At 37.9% G+C, this 21,515-nt stretch overlaps 2 protein-coding genes across 10 annotated transcripts in view; both read right to left on the reverse strand.

The window, feature by feature from the left end:
- Nucleotides 1-1,784, reverse strand: part of UPK1B (uroplakin 1B) — a 29,081-nt gene extending 27,297 nt beyond the window's left edge. The window contains exon 1 of the mRNA XM_058731336.1: nt 1,656-1,784. The gene's annotated coding sequence lies outside the window, so the exon portion shown is untranslated. The remainder of the gene's footprint in view (nt 1-1,655) is intronic.
- The window catches only part of TEX55 (testis expressed 55), a 32,151-nt gene continuing 11,863 nt past the window's right edge, over nt 1,228-21,515 (reverse strand). For 7 of the 9 annotated variants that reach the window (XM_058731326.1, XM_058731332.1, XM_058731329.1 and 4 more), the window contains one exon: nt 16,281-17,189. In XM_058731326.1, coding sequence (XP_058587309.1) covers nt 17,139-17,189 — 51 coding nt within the window. In that variant the 3' untranslated portion in view covers nt 16,281-17,138. Of the gene's footprint in view, nt 1,437-16,280; nt 17,190-21,515 lie in introns of those variants that run through there. The other 2 variants (XM_058731328.1, XM_058731327.1) reach the window with 1 other exon arrangement.

The following is a 21,515-nucleotide window of genomic DNA, read 5'->3' on the forward strand; positions in this document are numbered from 1 at the left end:
GCATGGGCTGATCAGTGTTTGTTCTGGGTGAGATGTAGGCAGGAGAGGTCAAAAAGAAGTTCTGGGATTTCATTTGTTTTTCTTGACTAAATGGTGTATAAATTCCCCTAGAGATTTACAAGTCTATGATTCTTTCCAGGTAGTTTAAAAACAAAAAAATGGGTGAGTTGGTTTTTAAGCCTATTGTAGCAGAAAGCAAAATAAGAAAATTTTCTTCTCATCAAGAAGGGCTAATCAAAAGGAAAGCCATTTCCTTACAAGGTTTGAAAACTATATAAATATATATAAAACGTATATATATATATATATATATATATATATATAATCTAAGTTCTTTCTTCTTGTGCTTAAGCAACTCTATTCAGGTAAGAAACAATCAACATTATCTTTAATTTTAAAAAGACATTAAAGGGCGCCTGGGTGGCTCAGTCGGTTGAGCAACCGACTTTGGCTCAGGTCATGATGATCTCACGGTTTGTGAGTTCGAGCCCCGTGTCGGGCTCTGTGCTGACAGCTCAGAGCCTGGAGCCTGATTCGGATTCTGTGTCTCCCTCTCTCTCTGCCCCTCCCCCACTCATGCTCTGTCTCTGTCTCAGAAATAAATAAACATTTTTTAAAAAATAAAAAAAATAAAAAGACATTAAAATTAATGATATTCAAAATGTATTAAAAGTCTTTGAAGCAAACTGAGGGTTGATGGGGGGTGGGAGGGAGGGCAGGGTGGGTGATGGGTATTGAGGAGGGCACCTTTTGGGATGAGCACTGGGTGTTGTATGGAAACTAATTTGACAGTAAATTTCATATATTAAAAAATTAAAAAAAAAAGTCTTTGAAGCTACTTGTAAGTGGGGTTTTAAACCCCACTTATATTATATAAACTATAATTTTATATATTAATATATAAAATAATATTAACATTATTTGAAACTTAATTCATTTTATGTGTAGAAATGTTGTTAGAATGAAAAATATAGTTAGGACCTGTGGATCCTGTAGATCAACTAATTGGTGAAGAGTAAAAATAAATTATGTAAAAGCAACATTGTGTAGATAGAGCTAATTTGTTGACTTATTTCAACAGACACATTTATTAAACAGAACTGTCTGCAGGGAAGAAACATGAGTAAATAGCCCCACAAATCCCATTATGAGTAGGCAGGACCAAATGATTTCTGATGAGACAACCAGGGAACTTTCTCTCTACTACATTATTAAGAAAGAACATGATCCGTTTCCTTAAATTTTATTTTTGCTTCTCAGACTTCACAAGGAAATTGGGGTCCACAAACCGGGGTCTGTCTGAAATTCTAATCAGGAGATACAGGTTTTCCCAGGATTCTTGGATTTTTCTTGGTCTTTCTATTCGGAAAATTTGAGGTTGAGATCAGGATGGGTGAATAATACTCCCAGAAGAATTTTAATCTCCTTTCTGAGAACTGGACAATATCAAATGGTTTAAGAAAGCAATTTGTACCATTTAAAGTAAAAGAGAACAAAATCGCTACAATATTCTATAACAAAAAATGACAGATCTATTCATGAGGACATTATCTTCTCCTCTGCTCTCTTTCGGACCCCAGCTCACCTCCCAGGAAAGCAACCCAACCGTTGAGGGTGCAGTTGGCTTCCCTGCACAGTGAAATCAGTCTACTCACCAAAGTGCCCACTGCTCCTCCTTCCTCCTCCTTGTCTTTCTTGTGCTGAGCCGGCCCACTCTGCAGGCTGCTCCAGCCTGAGGTGCTTTTCTACCCAGCACCAATTCTGTGAACCTGCACTAGAGAAGGGTGGTCTGTGATTGGGAGGAAGCATCTCACATGGGCTGGGCCTGATGCTGCCTGAGCTTGCCTCGCTGAGGCCGGAAGTAACAGGAAGTTTTCAGGCAGTAGATTTCTGCTACTTTTGGAATGTGTGATTCTGACAAACGGAAGCACCTTGACAGGGCTCAGCTCAGCTCTCCTTTGGATTTCTCCTGGGTCTGGGCTTTCCTGGAACACACACTACTCAGGGCTTTTGTTTTTGTTTTGATTTGGTCTGGTTTTACTATTTGATCCTTAATTGTGCTTTTGTGCCTTTAAAGGCCCATCTATTTTTCCTGACTGCTCATGGTCATGCTGGTACATGTAGATCTGTCCAGGGTCATGGCTAGTTTCAGTTTCTATAACTTGCATATGCTACATTTATGGGGAGAGTGATACACTGTAGGTGGTCCAAAGGCTAAGAAGGGGCAAGAGATCTGGAAACAAACAAGACTAGAGAAATTCAGGCATAGAGAGAGAGGGCTCAAGGAATTATCTGATGATATCCAATTCCTCCCTCCCCTTCCCTCCCCTCCCCTCCCCTCCCCTCCCCTCCCCTTCCCTCCCCTTCCCTCCCCTTCCCTCCCCTTCCCTCCCCTTCCCTTCCCTCTCCTTCTGTTCCTCTGGAGCCACCATGTGTCATACACAGCAGCAATAATTCTTTGAATGTCTGCTAACGTATCATGGTATGTGTGTACAGTAATTTATTTAGCCTGTAGTTGGGGATGGGTGATGGCAGTAATATTAGAATTTATTGAGTGCTTTAAGCAATAGACTCAGGAGTTCTCATGGGTCCGGATCACCTCTGTAACAGGTTAGGTTCTTCAGGGAGCAGACTCTGGTACAAGTTTAGTGTGCAGTATATTTCTTAGGGAATGCCCTTGAGATTAACAACCTTGGGAGGGAGAGGGAAGAAATAGAATTGGGTAGAGAGAGAAGACAAGTTGCCATGCAGGTGAGACAGCCTCAGGCAACCCCCTCTCCCTAGACTGGAAGCTCCAGAAGAGGATGGCTTGTCACAGTTGTTCTGCATTGGGCCCCTCTGTGACCAGTCCTTAGATGTAGGTTGCCCTGGGAAAGCAGCTTTCAGTAGCTGAGGCGATCGATCCCTGAAGGGAGCGGAGAGTGGAGGTTGGGGGTGCCAGTACTCCCAGCAGCCATGCAGCACACTCCCCCTTGTTGAGGGGGCCTGCACAGGGCATCTGTGTGTCCATCACATGCCTTAATCCTCCTCAGCCCTCCAGGGCCTGTTTAGACACAGCATGATAACTCACACAATGGAATTCTATGAAATTGCGAAAAAATGATGCCGTAGAAAAAAATTGTAATGATGTGGAAATATGTTCACTTATTTATTCAACAAATATTTACTGAGAACTTTTGTTCTCAGTAAATACATGAGAAGATGTGCCAGGCACTCTTCACTCTTCTGAGTGCTAAAAGTGAAAAAACAGGATATATATATATATATATATATATATATATATATATATATATATGAATTGGTATGTATATACATGACGAATGTAAAATAAATATCATCAGGGTTATATCTGGATGATGTGATATGGATGGCTTTTATTTTCTTCTTTTTATGTCGACAGTTCCTCTGTCTGCAAAGGATCTCTATTATAATTATAGAAAGAAAAGCATGTAAATTATTAAAAACATGCTCTTTTGGAAATCTTTGTGATAAAGCAGCAAGGAAGCAAATAAGGACATATGTTTCCATTCATATCCTAGGCATTTTAGGTTCTGTTACTAAGATTATGTGGGGAGAAAATAAACATGAATCCGTTTTCAAAATATACAATGTGAACCCAAAAGCCCATAACAAGAAACAAAAGACCAGCTAGGAAAAAGATGAATTTTCCAACAATAATTACAACTCCTCCATCCTTCATACATGTCCAGAATCTGGAAATACAAAAGAGTATGCGTGCCCCTCTCTGCCTGGCCATCCCACTGTACCATCACCCTATGCTTTCCTTCTCTGTGGTTGTGCCAAGGCAAGTTAACAAACCTGGTGACTAATGCAATGTCTCACCGAGCTACAGGTTGTCGGTGCTATCCACTCCCTCAAACTTTCCAACCCTCATGGGTCTTCTCTCTTTCATCTTTGGGACAAGGGAGCACTGGAATGTTTCTCATCATAATCAGTGCAGTCCCTAAATGGACCTCTCACTTCCAATCCACTTTGTTATGGGGGAGGGAGGGAGCTGCAGTGTAAACTGGATGGGAAAGCAACTGGCCCATCCTGGAAGTTCTGAGCTCGGAATGTGAGTTACTTAATGGCTTTTTCCCTACTCACTAGTTTCTTTCTTCTTCTTTTTTTTTTTTTTAAAGTTTATTTATTTATTTTGAAAGAGCGAGAGAGAGAGAACTCTGAAGGGGCAGAGAGAGAGAGAAAGAGAGAAAGAGAGAGATTGCTAAGCAGGCTCTGCACCATCAGCACAGAGCCCGATGCGGGGCTCAAACTCACAAACTATAAGATCATGACCTGAGCGGAAATCAAGAGTTGGTGGCTTAACCGACTGAGCCACCCAGGCACCCTCTACTCACCAGTTTCAGGAAAAAAGAATTCTCAAACCATGATTTGTCTGCCATATTTTCAATTCTTATAAAAGTCCCAGGCACTGTAAAATTTACCTTTGACAGTGACCCTGTGAAGTATATACTATTATGGCCCCCTATTTAATAGATGAGGGAAGCAGGGGTTGAGGAGGTTAACTTCCCCATAGTTCCAGAGCTATTTAGGAGTGAAGACTCCCATCACTCTGTTCTCACCGCCTACACTCTTAACTACTATACTGTACTATTTGAGTGTACTTAGACAATTGGTGTAACTTTGAAAATGATATCAAAATCTTAATGTGATTTTTTTCTGCTAACTAGTTAACGAGGTGAATAGAGAGTAGAATATCGTTCATGGCATATATAAAAAGCCATTGTCTGCAAAACTGGCTCGCAAGTAAGTCTCCCAGAGCACCTAAGCTCCTGGTGGAGTAGAGCAGGTCACTAATCAGAGCTCAGCTTCTGTATTAGAAATAACTGAGCCAAACCTGCAGACTGAAGTGCCCAGGTTCGCCAATTCACCAGTGCCTCTGAAAACTGCTTTTTTTCTGGCAGGTGTTGACTCTCTATGCTAATTTTACTGAAAAGTATAGATTCAGGCTTTTTGGCCTTTAATGTGTCCTCTCTGTTAGTCAGTTGTCCTCTTGCTCAACATTAAGGACATTCTCATATTCTTGGCTCCTGTAGATGATAAATGCTTAATTCAGTTCACATTTTAGAATATGGCTACCAAAAAACAACTTCTTAAGTCAATGTAGTCCTCTCCCAGGAAAGGGACGTGCCATTATGTGGACTCTTATAATTGGAGGGGACTTTAGGCCATATGGAATTGTTACATGGAATAAACATATTCCAATAAAATAACCAGTTAGCCCAACTTTTCACCCAATGAAAGTCTCTATAATATTTCTGATATCCAGTATTAAGGGGCAAGTCTATGAAACTTGTGTTTACTGCAGAGATATTGTTGAGGATGCCATACACAATCATCCACGTTGGGTCTGAGAGGTCCCAAGGCAAAACATTCCCTTTGCTCTCAGTATCTGGAATGATGATATTTTTTCCTAATCAACTGGTTTGTTTTAAACTGTTAAACACTGTAAATCTTTAGTCAAATTCTATCTTCCCTCCATTCTTCCACTGAAACTGCTTGTCAAGTTACAAACAACCTCTGTTTTGCCAAATCCTGTAGACACTTCTTTGTCTTCATTTCATTTGGTCACTCAGCACAATTGATACAGCTGACGAGTCCATTCTCCTCTTCTGGTTTCCATACTACTTTATTCCAATATTCTTGTCATGTTTCCCCTAGTTCTCTGGTTGTTCCTTCTCAGTCCTGTCTCCTCTTGGGCCTGACCAATTGTGTTAGAGGATTTAAGAGCTGGATTCAGCTCTCAACTCTGAATCTGGCTCTGAACCTGTACTGCCACCGGGAGAATCAGCCCCTCTCTCCTCACTCATTCCCACTACTTTCTGGTTAAAATTTCTATAAGATAAAGCAACATTGCCTGGATTTAAGGAAAATAATAAGAATTCCAGGTCTTTGTTTTCTTACAAGGACAGCTGTGTTTCTCTGCTTTTCTTCAGGAACCTACTTTCTTTCCTTGGCCATCAGCTCTTGAAGAACGGTGAATTAGGTTGTGGCCTCTCTCAATATGATATTTAGTAAGTATATATACTTCTGATTTTTTAAAGTTTTTATTTTATTAGATATTGGGGGCAGAAAATGATGCAATTTAAAGCTACCCTCTTGAACAGAAGTGTCCTGAGAATGTTTAAGAACATAAATCAGACTTTGTTGTTTCCCCTCCTTAAAACTGTTCAGTGGCTTCCCTTTGTGCTCAAGAGTAGGATCCAAACTCCTCACCATGGCTTATAAGTTGCTCATATATTCTCCAACTTCTTAGGTACTAATTTAATCCTATGTGTGGTCCAACCACACGGTTTTCCATTCCCATTAGTGGAAATCCGTGTCCCCTACTGGTTCCAGGCTGCCTCCTTGTCATTCTTCAGGTGCAGCTCTGCTCCCGCTTCCTCTGAGAAGCCTTTCCTGATGGCCCTTTCTAGTGTAGCCTGCCCTCTCCACTAGAGTTACTCTGTCATATATAAACACATTTTATTTGCATCATAATAATCAGGCTGGTATTACCTTGCTTATTTATTTGTTGTTTTTTCTTCCTCTGCCTTTGCTACCTCACTGAAACTAGAATAGTTAAAAAAATTTTTTTATTATGTTTATTTATTTTGACAGAGAAAGAGAGAGAGAGAGAGAGAGAGAGAGAGAGAGAGAGAGGCAGAGAGAGAGGGAGACACAGAATCTGAAGCAAGGCTCCAGGCTCTGAGCTATCAGCACAGAGCCCTACACAGGGCTCAAACCCATAAGTGTGAGATCATGACCTGGGTCGAAGTCAGATGCTCAATCAACTGAGCCACCCAGGCGCCCCTGAAATTAGAATAGTTTAAAATGAATGAATGAGTTTCTGATTGGGGAGGTTTAGAGGAATTAGATCTTTTGTCCTTGGGGGGAAAAACCCATTGCATTAAATAATGCTTGAGAAGAGCCAAAAGTACGTAACCAAAGTGCCAGTTTTATGAAAGTATCTGCATTTCTTTATATATTGCCCTAAATTATTCTCTGCTTTTAAAAAATTCATTATTTTATTTGGATAACGAATGCATGTCCATTGCAGAAAATAAAAATCACGAAACCTCCTTGTCCAGTCATAAGTACAGTAAGCATTTTGGTGTAGAATCATTCATTCAGGAACTATTTGAGGTACTATTGCTTATCAGGTATTGTTCTAGCAGGCATTAAGCAGACAAAATTCCTACCCTTATGGCACTTCTGATCTTCTTTTAGTTTTCCTCCATGTAATTAGGATCACAACTTATTTACAGTCTTCTAAAACCATTATTTTATTTATAATATGGTATAGGCATTTCCCTATGGGATTATTCTATAACATAATTTTGGTGGATGTATTATATCTTGCCATATGAATATGCTATTATATATTTAACCGAATCTCAAAGGTTGAAAATTCAGATTTTTAATATTTCAATATTATAAATAATGTGGAGAATCTTCTTTTTTTTTTAAGTTTATTTATTTTGAGAGACAGAGAGAGAGAGAGAGAGAGAGCAGGAGCAGGGGAGGGGCAGAGAGAGAGAATCCCAAGCAGACTCCATGCTATCAGCATACAGCTCAATATGGAGCTCAAACTCAGGAACTGTGAGATCATGACCTGAGCCAAAATCAAGAGTCAGACACTTAACTGACTAAGCCACCCAGGTATCCCATGGAGAATATTCTTATACATCAATTTTTAAACACATTTCATTATTTTCTTAGTGTAAATTCCTAGAATTAGAATTTCTGACTAAAGGGCATATTTGTTTTAAAATGTTTGGATTTGGGGTTCCTGGGTGACTCAGCAGGTTAAGCATCAGACCCTTGATTTCTGCTCAGGTCATGATCTCACTATCATGAGATTGAGCCCCCTGTTGGGCTCCACACTGGGTGTGGAGCCTGCTTAAGATTCTCTTTCTCCCTCTCTCCCACTCTCCATTCGTTCAAGCGTGTTTACATGTGCACACTCTCTCTCGCAATAAATATATAATCAATCACTCAATCAATCAATGATTGATCTGATTGCATTCCAGAGAGGTTGTAAAATGTATATTCCCCAGTGTAAGAAAGGGTCCATTTAGCTGTACTTTCAGACAGGTTAGGTGCTACCTTTAAAAAAATTTTTGTCTAGGGGCATCTGGGTGGGTGTTGGTTAAGCATCCAACTCTTGATTTTGGCTCTGTTCATGATCTTGCAGTTCCTGAGATTGAGCCCTACATGGAGCTCTGTGCTGGCAATGAGGAGCGTGCTTGGGATTCTCTCCCTATCTCTCTGCCTCTCCTCCGCTACTGCTCTCACTCTCTCTCTCCCTAATAAACATTTAAAAATATTTTTTTCTATAAAAAATATTTAAGTGGTATCTAATTTTTGTTTTAATTTATTTTTCTTTGGTTATTTACATGTTTTCTTCAATAAATTTCCCATTCATGTTCTTGGACTTTGTCTTTGATTGGGAGTATTTATGGTTTTAAAAATTGATTTGTGGGTGTCCTATGACTTCACTCATACGAGGAATTTAAGATACAAAACAGATGAACATAAGGGAAATGAAGCAAAAATAATATAAAAACAAGGAAGGGGACAAAACATAAGAGACTCAAATACAGAGAACAAACTGGAGGTTGCTGGAGGGGTTGTGGGTAGGGGGATGGGTTAAATGGGTAAGGGGCATTAGGGAAGACACTTGTTGGGATGAGCACTGGGTGTTATACATAGGGGATGAATCACTGGAATCTACTCCTGAAATCATTATAGCACTATATGCTAACTAACTTGGATGTAAATTTAAAAAAAAAGTAAATTTAAAAAAATTATTAAAAAATCGATTTGTGGGAACTTATTACATATTTAGGATATTGATCTGTCATTTTGACTGCAACTATTACTATTAATCATTTGCATTTTGCTAACTTTTTTCATACTTTTAAAATATGTCATATCAATTATATATTTTTCTTAATGATTTTCACTTTGGCATTATGCTTAAAAAAGGCTTTCTAACGTAAAACTTTATATTTTCCTATTCTTTTACTTCTGTCAGTCTGTCTCTTTCTCTACTTTAACTCTTTATACATATATGTATATAGTTACATATATGTATATTATATGGTTTGGGATAGGTCCAACTATACTCATCCAGATAATTAAACAGAAATTATAGCAACATTAATTGTATAGATATGTTGTAATCAATCTGTGGTTGGACATTTTTGAGGTTGGAAAATTCTCCTTTCTTTTCAGTATAAATTTTTGACACAAATCTTTTCTTTTTTTAAGTAGGCTCTATACCAAGCATGGAGCCCGATGCAAGGCTTGAACTCACAACCCTGAGATCAAGACCTGAGCCCAGATCAAGGGTTGGACGCTTTACCAACTAAGCCAGCCAGGTGCCCCGACACAAGTCTATATAATTTTATATATATAAAAAGCAAGGAAGGGGACAAAACATAAGAGACTCAAATATATAATTCTCTAGGTTTAGTGTCATTTCTAGAAGTGTAATTTGACTATATGAGTGATTTCACTATGGAGCAGTTTTGGTGATGACAAGGTGGGGCTCTGGTAGTAGGTGACCGAAACAGACTGTAAAGGTCATTAGGAAGGAGGAGTCCTTTGTTACTCACAGCTCACTCCCTTTCCCCTGTATCTGCCCACACAGCCTTTGGAGCCTCTGAGGCTCTGCCTGGAAAAATGTCTTGTCCCTCCACTCAGTCACCTTTGTGGGTTTTGAGGTGGAACTTCTGTTCTGGTTTACCTGTCCTATCTGCTTTCTGTTTTCAGAAATCACAAAAATCTCTGGTTTCTCCCCCTCCTGTTTTGAGTATCAAGATGGATTTACTTCTTTCTGTAAATCTTTACTATATTTTTAATGGAGTTTGAGAAGAACTGCTTTTTCTTAAAAAACAAAAAAATTAAAACACAGAATTAGGCACTTAGCTTTGCCTGTTGGAATCCTATCTGTTCATAACAACCGGTCAGACTACCACTCTCTGATGTTATAGTGTGTTGCAAATTCTGCCAATGCTACAAGAAAAAAAACAGCCTTTTGAGAGCATGATAAGGCCCTGGGATACCAGTATTGTTTGCCACTCGTAAAAAACACAGTTCTGGGAGTTTTAGCCTTACAATGTTCCCAAATGACTGATGTGAAGATTCAAGCATAGATACACAGATATCCAGAACCAAACTTGTCCACACCTCTGTACATAAAAATATATCCAGACACATGAGCACAAAAACATCAACAGACATAATTGTGTGTGTGTGTGTGTGTGTGTGTGTATACACATACATATATATACTTACTTATATATTCACATTGATTACATAAGAGAAAAAGAAGGTAAGTGGAGGAGAGTGGGTGGAGTAAAACTGAGAATAAGTTAGTCAAGACATGATAGGAGGCTTTATTGTGGAAATCATTTCACAGTATACACATGTATCTATAATCATTACATTGTACACCTCACACAATGTTATACATTCTGTCTCAATAAAGCTGGACACACATATGTGCTTGCGTACAAAATAATAGGAAGCTAATTAAAAAAAATAAAGCATATGCAAAATACCAAAGAGTAAAACAAGGGAATTTGAAAGAATGGAGGAAATAGGATAATTCTCTTGGAAGGCTCGGGTATTCCTGTTTATAATGTTTCTGAGTTTCATAGCTATTCTCTTCCACTCACCTCTGTCATAAAGCGGACTTAAAAATATTAACGTCCTGGGGTGCCTGGGTGGCTCAGTCGGTTAAGCATCTGACTTTGGCTCAGGTCATGATCTCACCATCTGTGAGTTCCAGCCCCGTGTGGGGCTCTGTGCTGACAGCTCGGAGCCTGGAGCCTGCTTCGGATTCTGTGTCTCCCTCTCTCTCTGACCCTCCCCCGTTCAAGCTCTGTCTCTGTCTCAAAAATAAATAAACATTAAAAAATATATATTAACGTCCACACTTATTCTTTTTTTAGAACAGCGTTATTTTTTTTGAAAGTTGTTTTTTGTTTTTTTAATGTTTATTTAATTTTTTGAGAGAGAAAGAGTGTGTGCAACAGTGTGGGTAGGGGCAGAAAGAGAAGGAGAGAGAATTCCAAGTAGGCTATGGAGCCCAACCAGGGCTCGAACCCACAAACCATGAGATCATGACCTGAGCCAAAATCAAGAACCGAAGCCTGGATGCTTAACTGACTAAGCCACCCAGATACCCCTTAGAACAGCTTTATTGGTGTGCAATTCACATACTATAAAATTCACCTTTGAAGCATACACTTCAGTGCTTTTTAGAACAGAGTTGTGCACCATTACTGGTAATTCCAGAACATTCTCATCACCCCCAAAAGAAACCCCCTACTCATTGCATTCACTCCCCATTACCTTCTCTCCTCTGCCTCTGACATCCACTAATCTACCTTTTATCTCTATGGGTTTGCCTGTGTTTGATATTTCACATGTATGGGATCATATAACGTATCGTCTTTTGTGTCTGGCTTCTTTCCCTTAGAATGTTTTCAAGGTTCAGCCAAGTCATAGTCCTTTATCAGTACTTCATTCCTGTTTATAACTAAGTAATATTCCATTGTATGCACAGGTCACATTTTTTCATTTTTAGTTATTTAAAATTGTGATAAAAAACATGTAACATGCTGTTGACTACCATACCCATTTTTAAATGTGCAGTTCAATGGTGTTAAGTACATTCACATTGTGCAACAGGCCTCCACAATTTTTCCACCTTGCAGAACTGAAACTCTATGCCTACTAAAAAACTCCCTATTTTCTCGACACCCCCCCCCCCACAGTCCCTGGTACCCATCATTTTACTTTCTATGAATGTGACTATTTTAGATACCTTATGCAGGTGGAATCATAAAATATGTCTTTTTTTGACTTGCTTATGTCATTTAGCGTAATATCCTCAAGGTTCACCCATATTGTAGCGTGTCACAATTTCCGTTCTTTATAAGGCTAAATACTATTTCATTTGTATATACCATATTTTATTTATCCATTCATCTGTTGATTATCACATTTTTTATTTTTTATTTGTTTGAGAGATAGAGGGCACAAGTGAGCAAGGGGCAGAGAGAGAAAGAGAGAATCCCACAAGGGGCAGAGAGAAGGGGGAGAGAGAGGAGTGGGGGGAAGCAGGCCTCACTTGAAGCCTTATGTTCACCTGGGCTTATGTTCACCTGAAGCAGGGCTTATGTTCACCTGAAGCAGGGCTTGAGCTCACCGGATGTGGGACTCAAACTCATGAACTGAGAGATCATGACCTGAGCCTAAGTCAGATCCTCAACAACTGAGCCGCTCAGGCACCTGATTATCACATTTTTAAAACCCATTCATCACTTGCTGGACATTTTGCTTTATTTCCACTTTTGGTTATTGTGAATGCTGATAGGAACATTCATATACAAACTTTTGTAAGGCTGCATATATTCAGTTGTCCTAGGTATATACCTAGGTGTGGAATTACTGAATCACATGATAATACAACATTTAAATTTTTGAAGAGTTGCCAGACTGTTTTCCAAAGTGGCTACACCATTTTACATTCCTCTCAACAGTGTATAAGTGTTCTAATTTTTCCACATCCTTGTCAACACTTCCTTTTGTTTGTCTTTTTGACTACAGCCATGCCAGTGAGTGTGAAGTGGTATCTCATCTTGGTTTTGATTTCCATTTTCCTAATGATGGATGATGTCACATTTATTCTTTAAATGGAAGAGGGGAGGGGATAAGGGCCAGGAAAACTGGTCTAGTAGCTTTACTTTCTGTTACTGTGAGATCAGGGTGGTAAGGAATACAGTGAGGGAGGGTCATTAGAATTGCTCAGGTAAAATGGAATATTAATACTGTTGATGATAATACCACTGAAATAATAAGAGCTAACAGTGCCAGGCCCTTTTCTAAGTGCTTTTTCATGTTATCTCTCTTAACACCTGGAACACTCACACCTCATATCTATAGGAGTAACTCCTTCTTCAGAAGCATCCTTGGAGGATTCCTTCAAGGGATATGGTATCTTTTTGTTCTGACACGGAAACTTTTTTTTTCTTTTGTTCTTCTACTTCTCTTTATTTTTCTTTTCGAACAGAGAAAGTTGAAACAACAGCCTCACTTTCTTGTCTGTAATCAAAGTTATAAATAAACTATTGAGTTAGAGACCAAGTGGTCTCTTTATTACAACAATATGAACATATAATATAAGCACATAAAGGTCATGAAAATGACTGATTTGATGATAATTACAAAAACAGTAACGATTTCTATGGTTCATAAAACTCACACATCCATAGTTGTATTCATCATCCCTGTTGCCTAATCCCAATGAATGGTTCAAGCCAAAAATGGAGACTGTCCCATCTCCCTCTCTATGAACACCCACATTGTGTCACTTCCTATTACTTTGACTTTCTGTCTATGCCTTAAATCTATCCATTCTCTCCCTCTCCATTCCAACCCTTGTTTAGGCAACCATCATCTTTCACCAACTATGATAATACTTTCCTAATAAATGTGCTCCTCTCCCCTATCAGTCCCCACTCTGCAGTGAGAGGGAACCTGTTTGAGATGCATGTTGATCATTCCACTCTTGTATTTAAAAACCTTTTGGTAGTTTTCCATTGAGCTTAAAATAAAGCCCAAATTCATGACCATGGTTGAGAAGGCTCTGTATCAGCTACCCCTGTCTACATCTCTGGCCTCATCTTACAACACTCTCACTCTTGACTCCTGCTACAGTTTTCTCTTGGGTCCCTGAATGGGACAGGGAAACTTCTTCCTGGTAGCCTTCTGCTCCAAAAGAGATCAAGTCCCTCTGCTACATGCTCTTGCAGCCCTCAGGGTATCATCTCTGTAGGCATATATATATATATATATATATATATATATATGCCTACAGAGATTATATATATATATATATATATGCCTACAGAGATTATATATATATATATATATATGCCTACAGAGATTATATATATATATATATATATATATATATATAGTTTATTGTCAAATTTGTTTCCATACAATACCCAGTGCTCATCCCAACAGCTGCTCTCCTCAATGTCCACCACCCACTTTCCCCTCTTCCCACCCCCATCAGCCTTCAGTTTGTTCTCAATATTTAAGAGTCTCTTATGGTTTGCCTCCTTCCCTCTCTGTAACTTCCCCCCCTTCCCCTCCCCCATGGTCTTCTGTTAAGTTTCTCAGGATCCACATATGAGTGAAAACATATGGTATCTGTCTTTTTCTGCCTGACTTACTTCACTTTGCAGAATACCCTCCAGTTCCATCCATTTTGCTACAAATGGCCAGATTTCATTCTTTCTCATTGCCAAGTAGTATTCCATTGTATATATAAACCACATCTTCTTTATCCATTCATCAGTTGATGGACATTTAGTCTCTTTCCATAATTTGGCTATTGTTGAAAGTGCTGCTATAAACATTGGGGTACAAGTGCCCCTATGTATCAGCACTCCTATATCCCTTGGGTAAATTCCTAGCAGTGCTATTGTTGGGTCATAAGGTAGATGTATTTTTAATTTTTTTAAGGAACCTCCACACTGTTTTCCAGAGTGGCTGCACCAGTTTGCATTCCACCAACAGTGCAAGAGGGTTCACTTTTCTCCACATCCTCTTCAGCATCTACAGTCTCCTGATGTGCTCATTTTAGCGACTCTGACCAGTGTGAGGTGGTATCTCAGTGTGGTTTTGATTTGTATTTCCCTAATGAGGAGTGACGTTGAGCATCTTTTCATGTGGCTGTTGGCCATGTGGATGTCTTCTTTAAAAGTGTCTATTCATGTCTTCTGCCTATTTCTTCACTGGATTATTTGTTTTTCAGGTGTGGAGTTTGGTGAGCTCTTTATAGATTTTGGATACTAGCCCTTTGTCCGATATGTCATTCGCAAATATCTTTTCCCATTCCGTCGGTTGCCTTTTAGTTTTGTTGTTTCCTTTGCAGTGCAGAAGCTTTTTATCTTCATGAGGTCCCAATAGCTAATTTTGGTTTTAATTCCCTTTCCTTTGGAGATGTGTCGAGTAAGAAATTGCTGCAGCTGACGTCAGAAGGTTTTTTCCTGCTTTCTTCTCTAGGGTTTGGATGGTTTCCTGTCTCACATTCAGGTCCTTCATCCATTTTGAGTTTATTTTTGTGAATGGTGTAAGAAAGTGGTCTAGTTTCATTCTTATGCATGTTGCTGTCCAGTTCTCCCAGCACCATTTGTTAAAGAGACTTTTTTCCATTGGATATTCTTTCCTGCTTTGTCAAAGATTAGTTGGCCTTACATTTGTGGGTCCAATTCTGGAGTCTCTAGTCTATTCCACTGATCTGTGCTGACACTGAAACTTTTATTCCCCATTACATTTTTATTCCACATGGCCAGCCATGTCTTCTGTCAGTTTTACTCTTGGAAAGGCCTTCTCTAAGACTCTACTTCCCCTCCTAGCCAACAGATCTTTCCACCTATATTCTCACCTCTGGTGTTTACTCTGGGCCTGGGACTACTTCTTAGCACTTAGGGACTAAGAACTGAATATACTTCCAGTTAATTTGTTTCCTACACTAGACAGCTCTTTTAGTAGAGAGCCTGAGTCACTGAAAGTGAGGCTTAATCTCCCTTTTTCTTCTTTCTCTTTTCTGTCAAATGTGTTCAGACAGGACCATGGGACCATACATACCAAGCTCATCCCCTCTGGTCCACTGCCTCAGTGCAAAAGGTCAAAATGACACTTGTGAAACATTATCACAGAGAAAGCTAACGCAAAGTGCTGGATGGCTGGGATGGCCTGGTCTGAAGTGTTCCGCTTTGAGAAATACATCAAAGCTGTCTGGTATTCAGGCTGAAAACCAGTGAACTAAATTTAATACTTAATTTCAGAAGTTAATGATAACATCCAACTTTTCGATCACTAATGATATTGTTGGCCCTTCAATCTCTGGGTTATTTTGTTCAACCAACTGATTAATTATAGTCTTAGTCACATCACTCAAACTTTCCCCACAGGTTATCCAGCTTTCACCTGGTTTTGCTAGCCCACAATCAACAGACAGATTCCTTATCTGAGTGGAGAACATTTGTGGAGTCTGAGCACATGCACGTTTTATGGACAACTAAAGGAGCTAAATAAAACTCTGAAGTTATTAGGAGATTTTTTAAAAAGTATAATTATTAGAAATGACATTCAGGTATTAAAAAAAAAGTAGGATTTGTGCTTGATTGTTCAAACAGAAACTTAATCCATTGTAATGCAACCACATAATTACACCGAGTCAGCAGTTAAACAGTCTAAAGAATCAATTCTTTAATGTTGAAACAGAAATTAAACAACAGGTTCAGCTTACAAAAATAATAGTAGATGATCATCTCAGTTATGAATGCTGGGCAGGTCCTCTCATACCAGACTATATCAAGACCTTTTGCATTTAAATACCAGTTCTACTGGTTACACATTCCATGCAATGTGGATACTCTTCAGGGGATAAAGGTAATGAGGAAGTGTGATTCTGCCTCTCCCATAGGTATGCACATAGTAGTATAACATGTTTGAATTTTGCTGTAGGTTAAAAATCAGAAGAGAGGTATCCCTAGGATTAGATTAAATCACATCCACTAATGGCAGAAAGTAACAGGCGGGGTCAAATAGGAAAATAGTAAAAATATGTTGGAGGTATTAAGAAACAAGAAAAAAGAGATTACAACAATCACCTTCCATGAAGAGAGAAAAAAAGTGCTGCTAAAAATTATTTTCCACACATTTTCTGATTGAAAATTTTATACACAGTTTGGAGACATGATAGATTTGTATGCTTTATGAGAACTACATATAAATTGCTAATATTCTTTTTTTGATTTTCTTTGGGATTTGTGAACTTGTTATTATGCAGTGCTTTAGAGGAATGAGTATTGAAATATCAATGCATGGATAAGTATTACATGTATATATTTTGCATGATTAGCCTGAGGTATCTGTAACTTATGTGAATTTTTGAAGTGGACAGCTTATAGATTTTACTTAAAAATTAAGAACATATTTAGGCAGAATCACCACCAATGACCATTCAAAAATCATTTTTCAGAGTGAGAAACAGAACATAGTGTAGATACTGAGGGTTGTAAACAATGTTGAGGAGAAATTCATTCTTTGTAGGTTTCACATTTGTCTCTGTTTTCTATCATTTCCTGTACCTGAGGAGAATGAAAAAGAATTTTTTTCTACTTGCAATTTTGGACGACTTGGAATTACTGTTATCTTGTGATGTTAAAATACATAGAAATTTAAACTACAAAAGTCCTTCTACTGACCAAGACAAATAATTTAGACTTTGATAAATCAAGAATACCTGTTGCAATTTCTAGGGGAACTAATAAAATATTAAAAAGAATTATTATGACAGTGACTCTATTCTGTTTGATACTGTAATTATAGGTACATATCATATACATTTGCCAAAACCTATAGAATTCACAACACAAAGAGAGAATCCTAACATAAACCACGGACTTCAGTTAATAATAATGTATCAGTATTGGCTCATCACTATAAGAAGTGTAGCACACTAATTCAAGTATCAATAATAGGGGAAATTAGAGGTAGAAAATTGGGAAAGGAGAAGGGAGTAAATGAGAACTCACTGTACTTTCTTAATTTTTTTTCTAATGTTTATCTATTATTGAGAGACAGAGAGAGACAGTGCATGAGCAGGGGAGAGGCAGAGAAAGGAGGAGACACAGAATCCGAAGCAGGCTCCAGGCTCTGAGCCATCAGCACAGAGCCCAGCGCGGGGCTCAAACTCACAAACTGCAAGATCATGACCTGAGCCGAAGTCAGATGCTCAACCGACAGAGCCACCCAGGCGCCCCAAGAACTCACTGTACTTTCTGATCATTTTTTCTGCAAACCTAAAAACTGCTCTAAAAATATAAAGTCTATTAATTTTTTGAAATCATCCTAATGGGAAACAAAAAAAATTAAGAGTGTATAACTTCTAAACTAATAGAAAAAATGGAGTGATAAAAGAAGACAAAAGTAGAGGAAAAGAAATAGAACAGGTAGAACTAATGGACAACATATGGTTGGACAATAGATGTAAATCCACATGTATCTTTAATAACATCAAATATATATGAGCTAAATTAAAAGCTTGTCAGATTTAAATGATAAAAATTTAAAAAGCATCTAAAACTTAAGGACAGTCAGTTAAAAGTAATAAGGATGGAAAAATCCATGTCATTTAAACATTGACTATGAGCCAAGAAGTCAAAGTTCATTATATCTTTTAATGAAAGGTAGTTCAATTTACTGGAAAGATATACGAATTCTAATTCATATGTATCTCATAACATAATCTTAAGTACATACAAATAGCATAAATTAACAGAACTATAGGAGACAGGCAAATCGACAGTCATATTGGAAGACATGAACAACATATTTAGCAAATTTGGTCAAATAGATATATTTAAAACACTTCCTAATAATTTCAGAATAAGTTTTTTTCAATTCTAAGTAATTCATTAATAGTTAAACATATGTTGCATCATAAAGCCAATCAATACATTTCAAATATTTGAAATCTTGTTTTATGAGTGAAGTGCAATTGGCTTAGAAGTCATTAATCAAAGGGAAATTAGAAAATCCAATATTTAATAATTTATATAAATAATGTCTCTAACCCCATGAGTTGAACAAGAAACATAATGAAAATTAGAAACTATTTTGAAGTAAGTGAAAATACCATGTAGTTAAACTTATGTGATAAAACCTTAAATGCATATGTTTTATACAAAAAAGTAAGATCTGCTTCCTATATGCAAGAGTAAGCACTCAAAAAATGAATCCTGCAGGGGCAACTAGTGGCTCAGTCAGTTAAACACCCGACTCTTGATTTCAGCTCAGTTCACAGTCTCACACTTCATGAGATCGAGTCCTGTGTGGGCTCTGAGCTCACAGCATGGAGCCTGCTTGTGATTCTCTCTCTTCTAGTCTCTGCTCCTCCCCCACTCATACTCTGTCACTCTTTCAAAATAAATAAACTTAAAAAAATGAATCCTGCAAATAACAGCTATGTACTATGAATTAAAATCAATTAATGTGATACACCACATTCACAACATAAAGGATAAAAATCAGATGATTGTGTTAATAGATCCAGAAAAGGCATTTGACAAAATTTAGCACCCTCTCATGACAAAAACTCTTAACAAAGCAGGAATAGAAGGAAGTTATCTCAACATAATAAAGGCCATCTATGAAAGGCCCATAGCCAACATCATACTTAGTGGTGATAAAATCTTTTCCTCTAAGATCAGGAGCAAGGCAAAAATACCCACTCTTACCACTTGAACATAGTACTGGAAGTCATAGTCTGAGCAATTAGGCAAGACAAAGAAATAAAAGGCAACCAAATCAAAAAGGAAGAAATCATCTTTTCCACTTAAAATGTGTTGTATATTCTAGGTTTTCTGTAAGTAGAATTATTTTATTTTATTTCTAAGTGTTTATTTTGAGAGAGCACATATGAGTGAGTTGCGGGGGGTGGGGGGTGCAGTAGAGAGAGAGAGTGGGAGAGAGAGAGAGAATCCCAAGCAGGCTCAGCACTGTCAGTGCAGAACCCAACATGAGGTTGGTTCTCACAAACCATATGATCATGACCTGAGCTAATATCAAGAGTTGGACACTTAACCAACTGAGCCACCCAGGCATCCATGTAAGAATAATTTTAGATTGTAGTCTGACTATTATGAATACGATGTTGTGTAGACTGAGTTCCACCATACTCTTCTGATAAATGTTGAAGTAGAAAAAAAGAATTCTAAAATTCTTATAGAACCACAAAAGACCTTGAATAGCCAAATTAAGCTGGAGAAAAAAGAACAAAGATGGAGGCATCACACTTCTTTATTCCAAAATATATTACAAAGCTATAGTAATCAAAACAATATGGTACAGTATAAACACAGATATATAGGTCAGTAGAAAACAGAATAGAGATCCCAGAAATAAATCCATACATATATAGTCAACTGATCTTCAACAGGGTGCCAAAGATACACAAGAGGGAAAGGAAAGGAACCTTTTTGCAACAAATGGTGCTGGGAAAACAGGAAAGAATGAAATTGGATCCTTAATAAAAATCATCAGGGGCGCCTGGGTGGCTCAGTCGGTTAGGCGGCCGACTTCGGCTCAGGTCATGATCTCGCGGTCTGTGAGTTCGAGCCCCGTGTCGGGCTCTGTGCTGACGGCTCAGAGCCTGGAGCCTGTTTCAGATTCTGTGCCTCCCTCTCTCTGACCCTCCCCTGTTCATGCTCTGTCTCTCCCTGTCTCAAAAATAAATAAAACGTTAAAAAAAAATTTAAAAAAATCATCAAAATGGGTTAAAGACTTACACATAAGATCTGAAACTGTAAGATTCCTAGAAAATAACATAGAGGGAAAGCTTCATAACATTGGTCTTGGCAATTATTTCATGGATATGACACCCAAAGCACATGCAACAAAATTAAATAGGTGGGACTACACCAAATTAAAATTCTTCCACATAGTAAAAGAAACAATCAATCTCCCACCTACAGAATGGGAGAAAATATTTGCAAACCATATAGGGAGTTTATTTCCCAAATATATATGTAATTCCTACCATTCAATAGTAAAACAAAAAACAAAAAAAACAAAAAACAAAAAACAAAAACCCTAATAATCTACTTTAAAAATGGACCCAGGACTTCAGTGGACATTTCTGCAAAGAAGACATACAAATGACCAAAAGGTATATGAAAAAATGCTCAATGTCACTAATCATCAGGGAAATGCAAATCAACAACCACCATGAGACATTATTGCACACTAGTTGGGATAACTATTACCAAAACAACAAAGACAATAAATGTGGAGAAATTTGAGCCTTTCCTGCTATTGGTGGAATGCAAAAATTGTGTAGCCACTATGGAAAACAGTATGGAAATTCCTCAAAAAAATAAAAATAGAACTACCACTTCTGGGATTGCTCTATTTATCCAACAGAATTGAAATCAAGATCTTGAAGAGATATGATCATTGGAGCACTGTTTTCATAATAGCCAAGACATGTAAATAATATAAATATCAATCAACAGATAAATGGATAAAGACAATGTGGTACATACACGTAATAAAATTCTAGTCAGTCTCAAAAAAGAAGAAAATTCTGCAATATGTGACAACATGGATGAATGAGGACATTATGCTAATTAAAATAACCCACTCACAGAAAGACAAATACTGCATCATTCCACTACATGAGGTATCTAAAGTGCAAAGTCATAGAATCAAAGAGTGAAATGATGGTTGTCAGGAGCTTGGGGCAGGGGAAAATGGGGAGTTACTAATTAATGGGCATAAAGTTTCAGTTAAGCAAGAGGAATAAACTGTAGAGATTTCCTATACAAAATTATACCTATGGTCAACAATAATGTGTGGTACACTTAATAATTTGTTAAGAGAGTAGATCTCATGTTAAAAGTCATTACCACAAT

Source organism: Neofelis nebulosa, chromosome 5 (assembly GCF_028018385.1).
Source record: "Neofelis nebulosa isolate mNeoNeb1 chromosome 5, mNeoNeb1.pri, whole genome shotgun sequence".
NCBI lineage: Eukaryota > Metazoa > Chordata > Mammalia > Carnivora > Felidae > Neofelis > Neofelis nebulosa.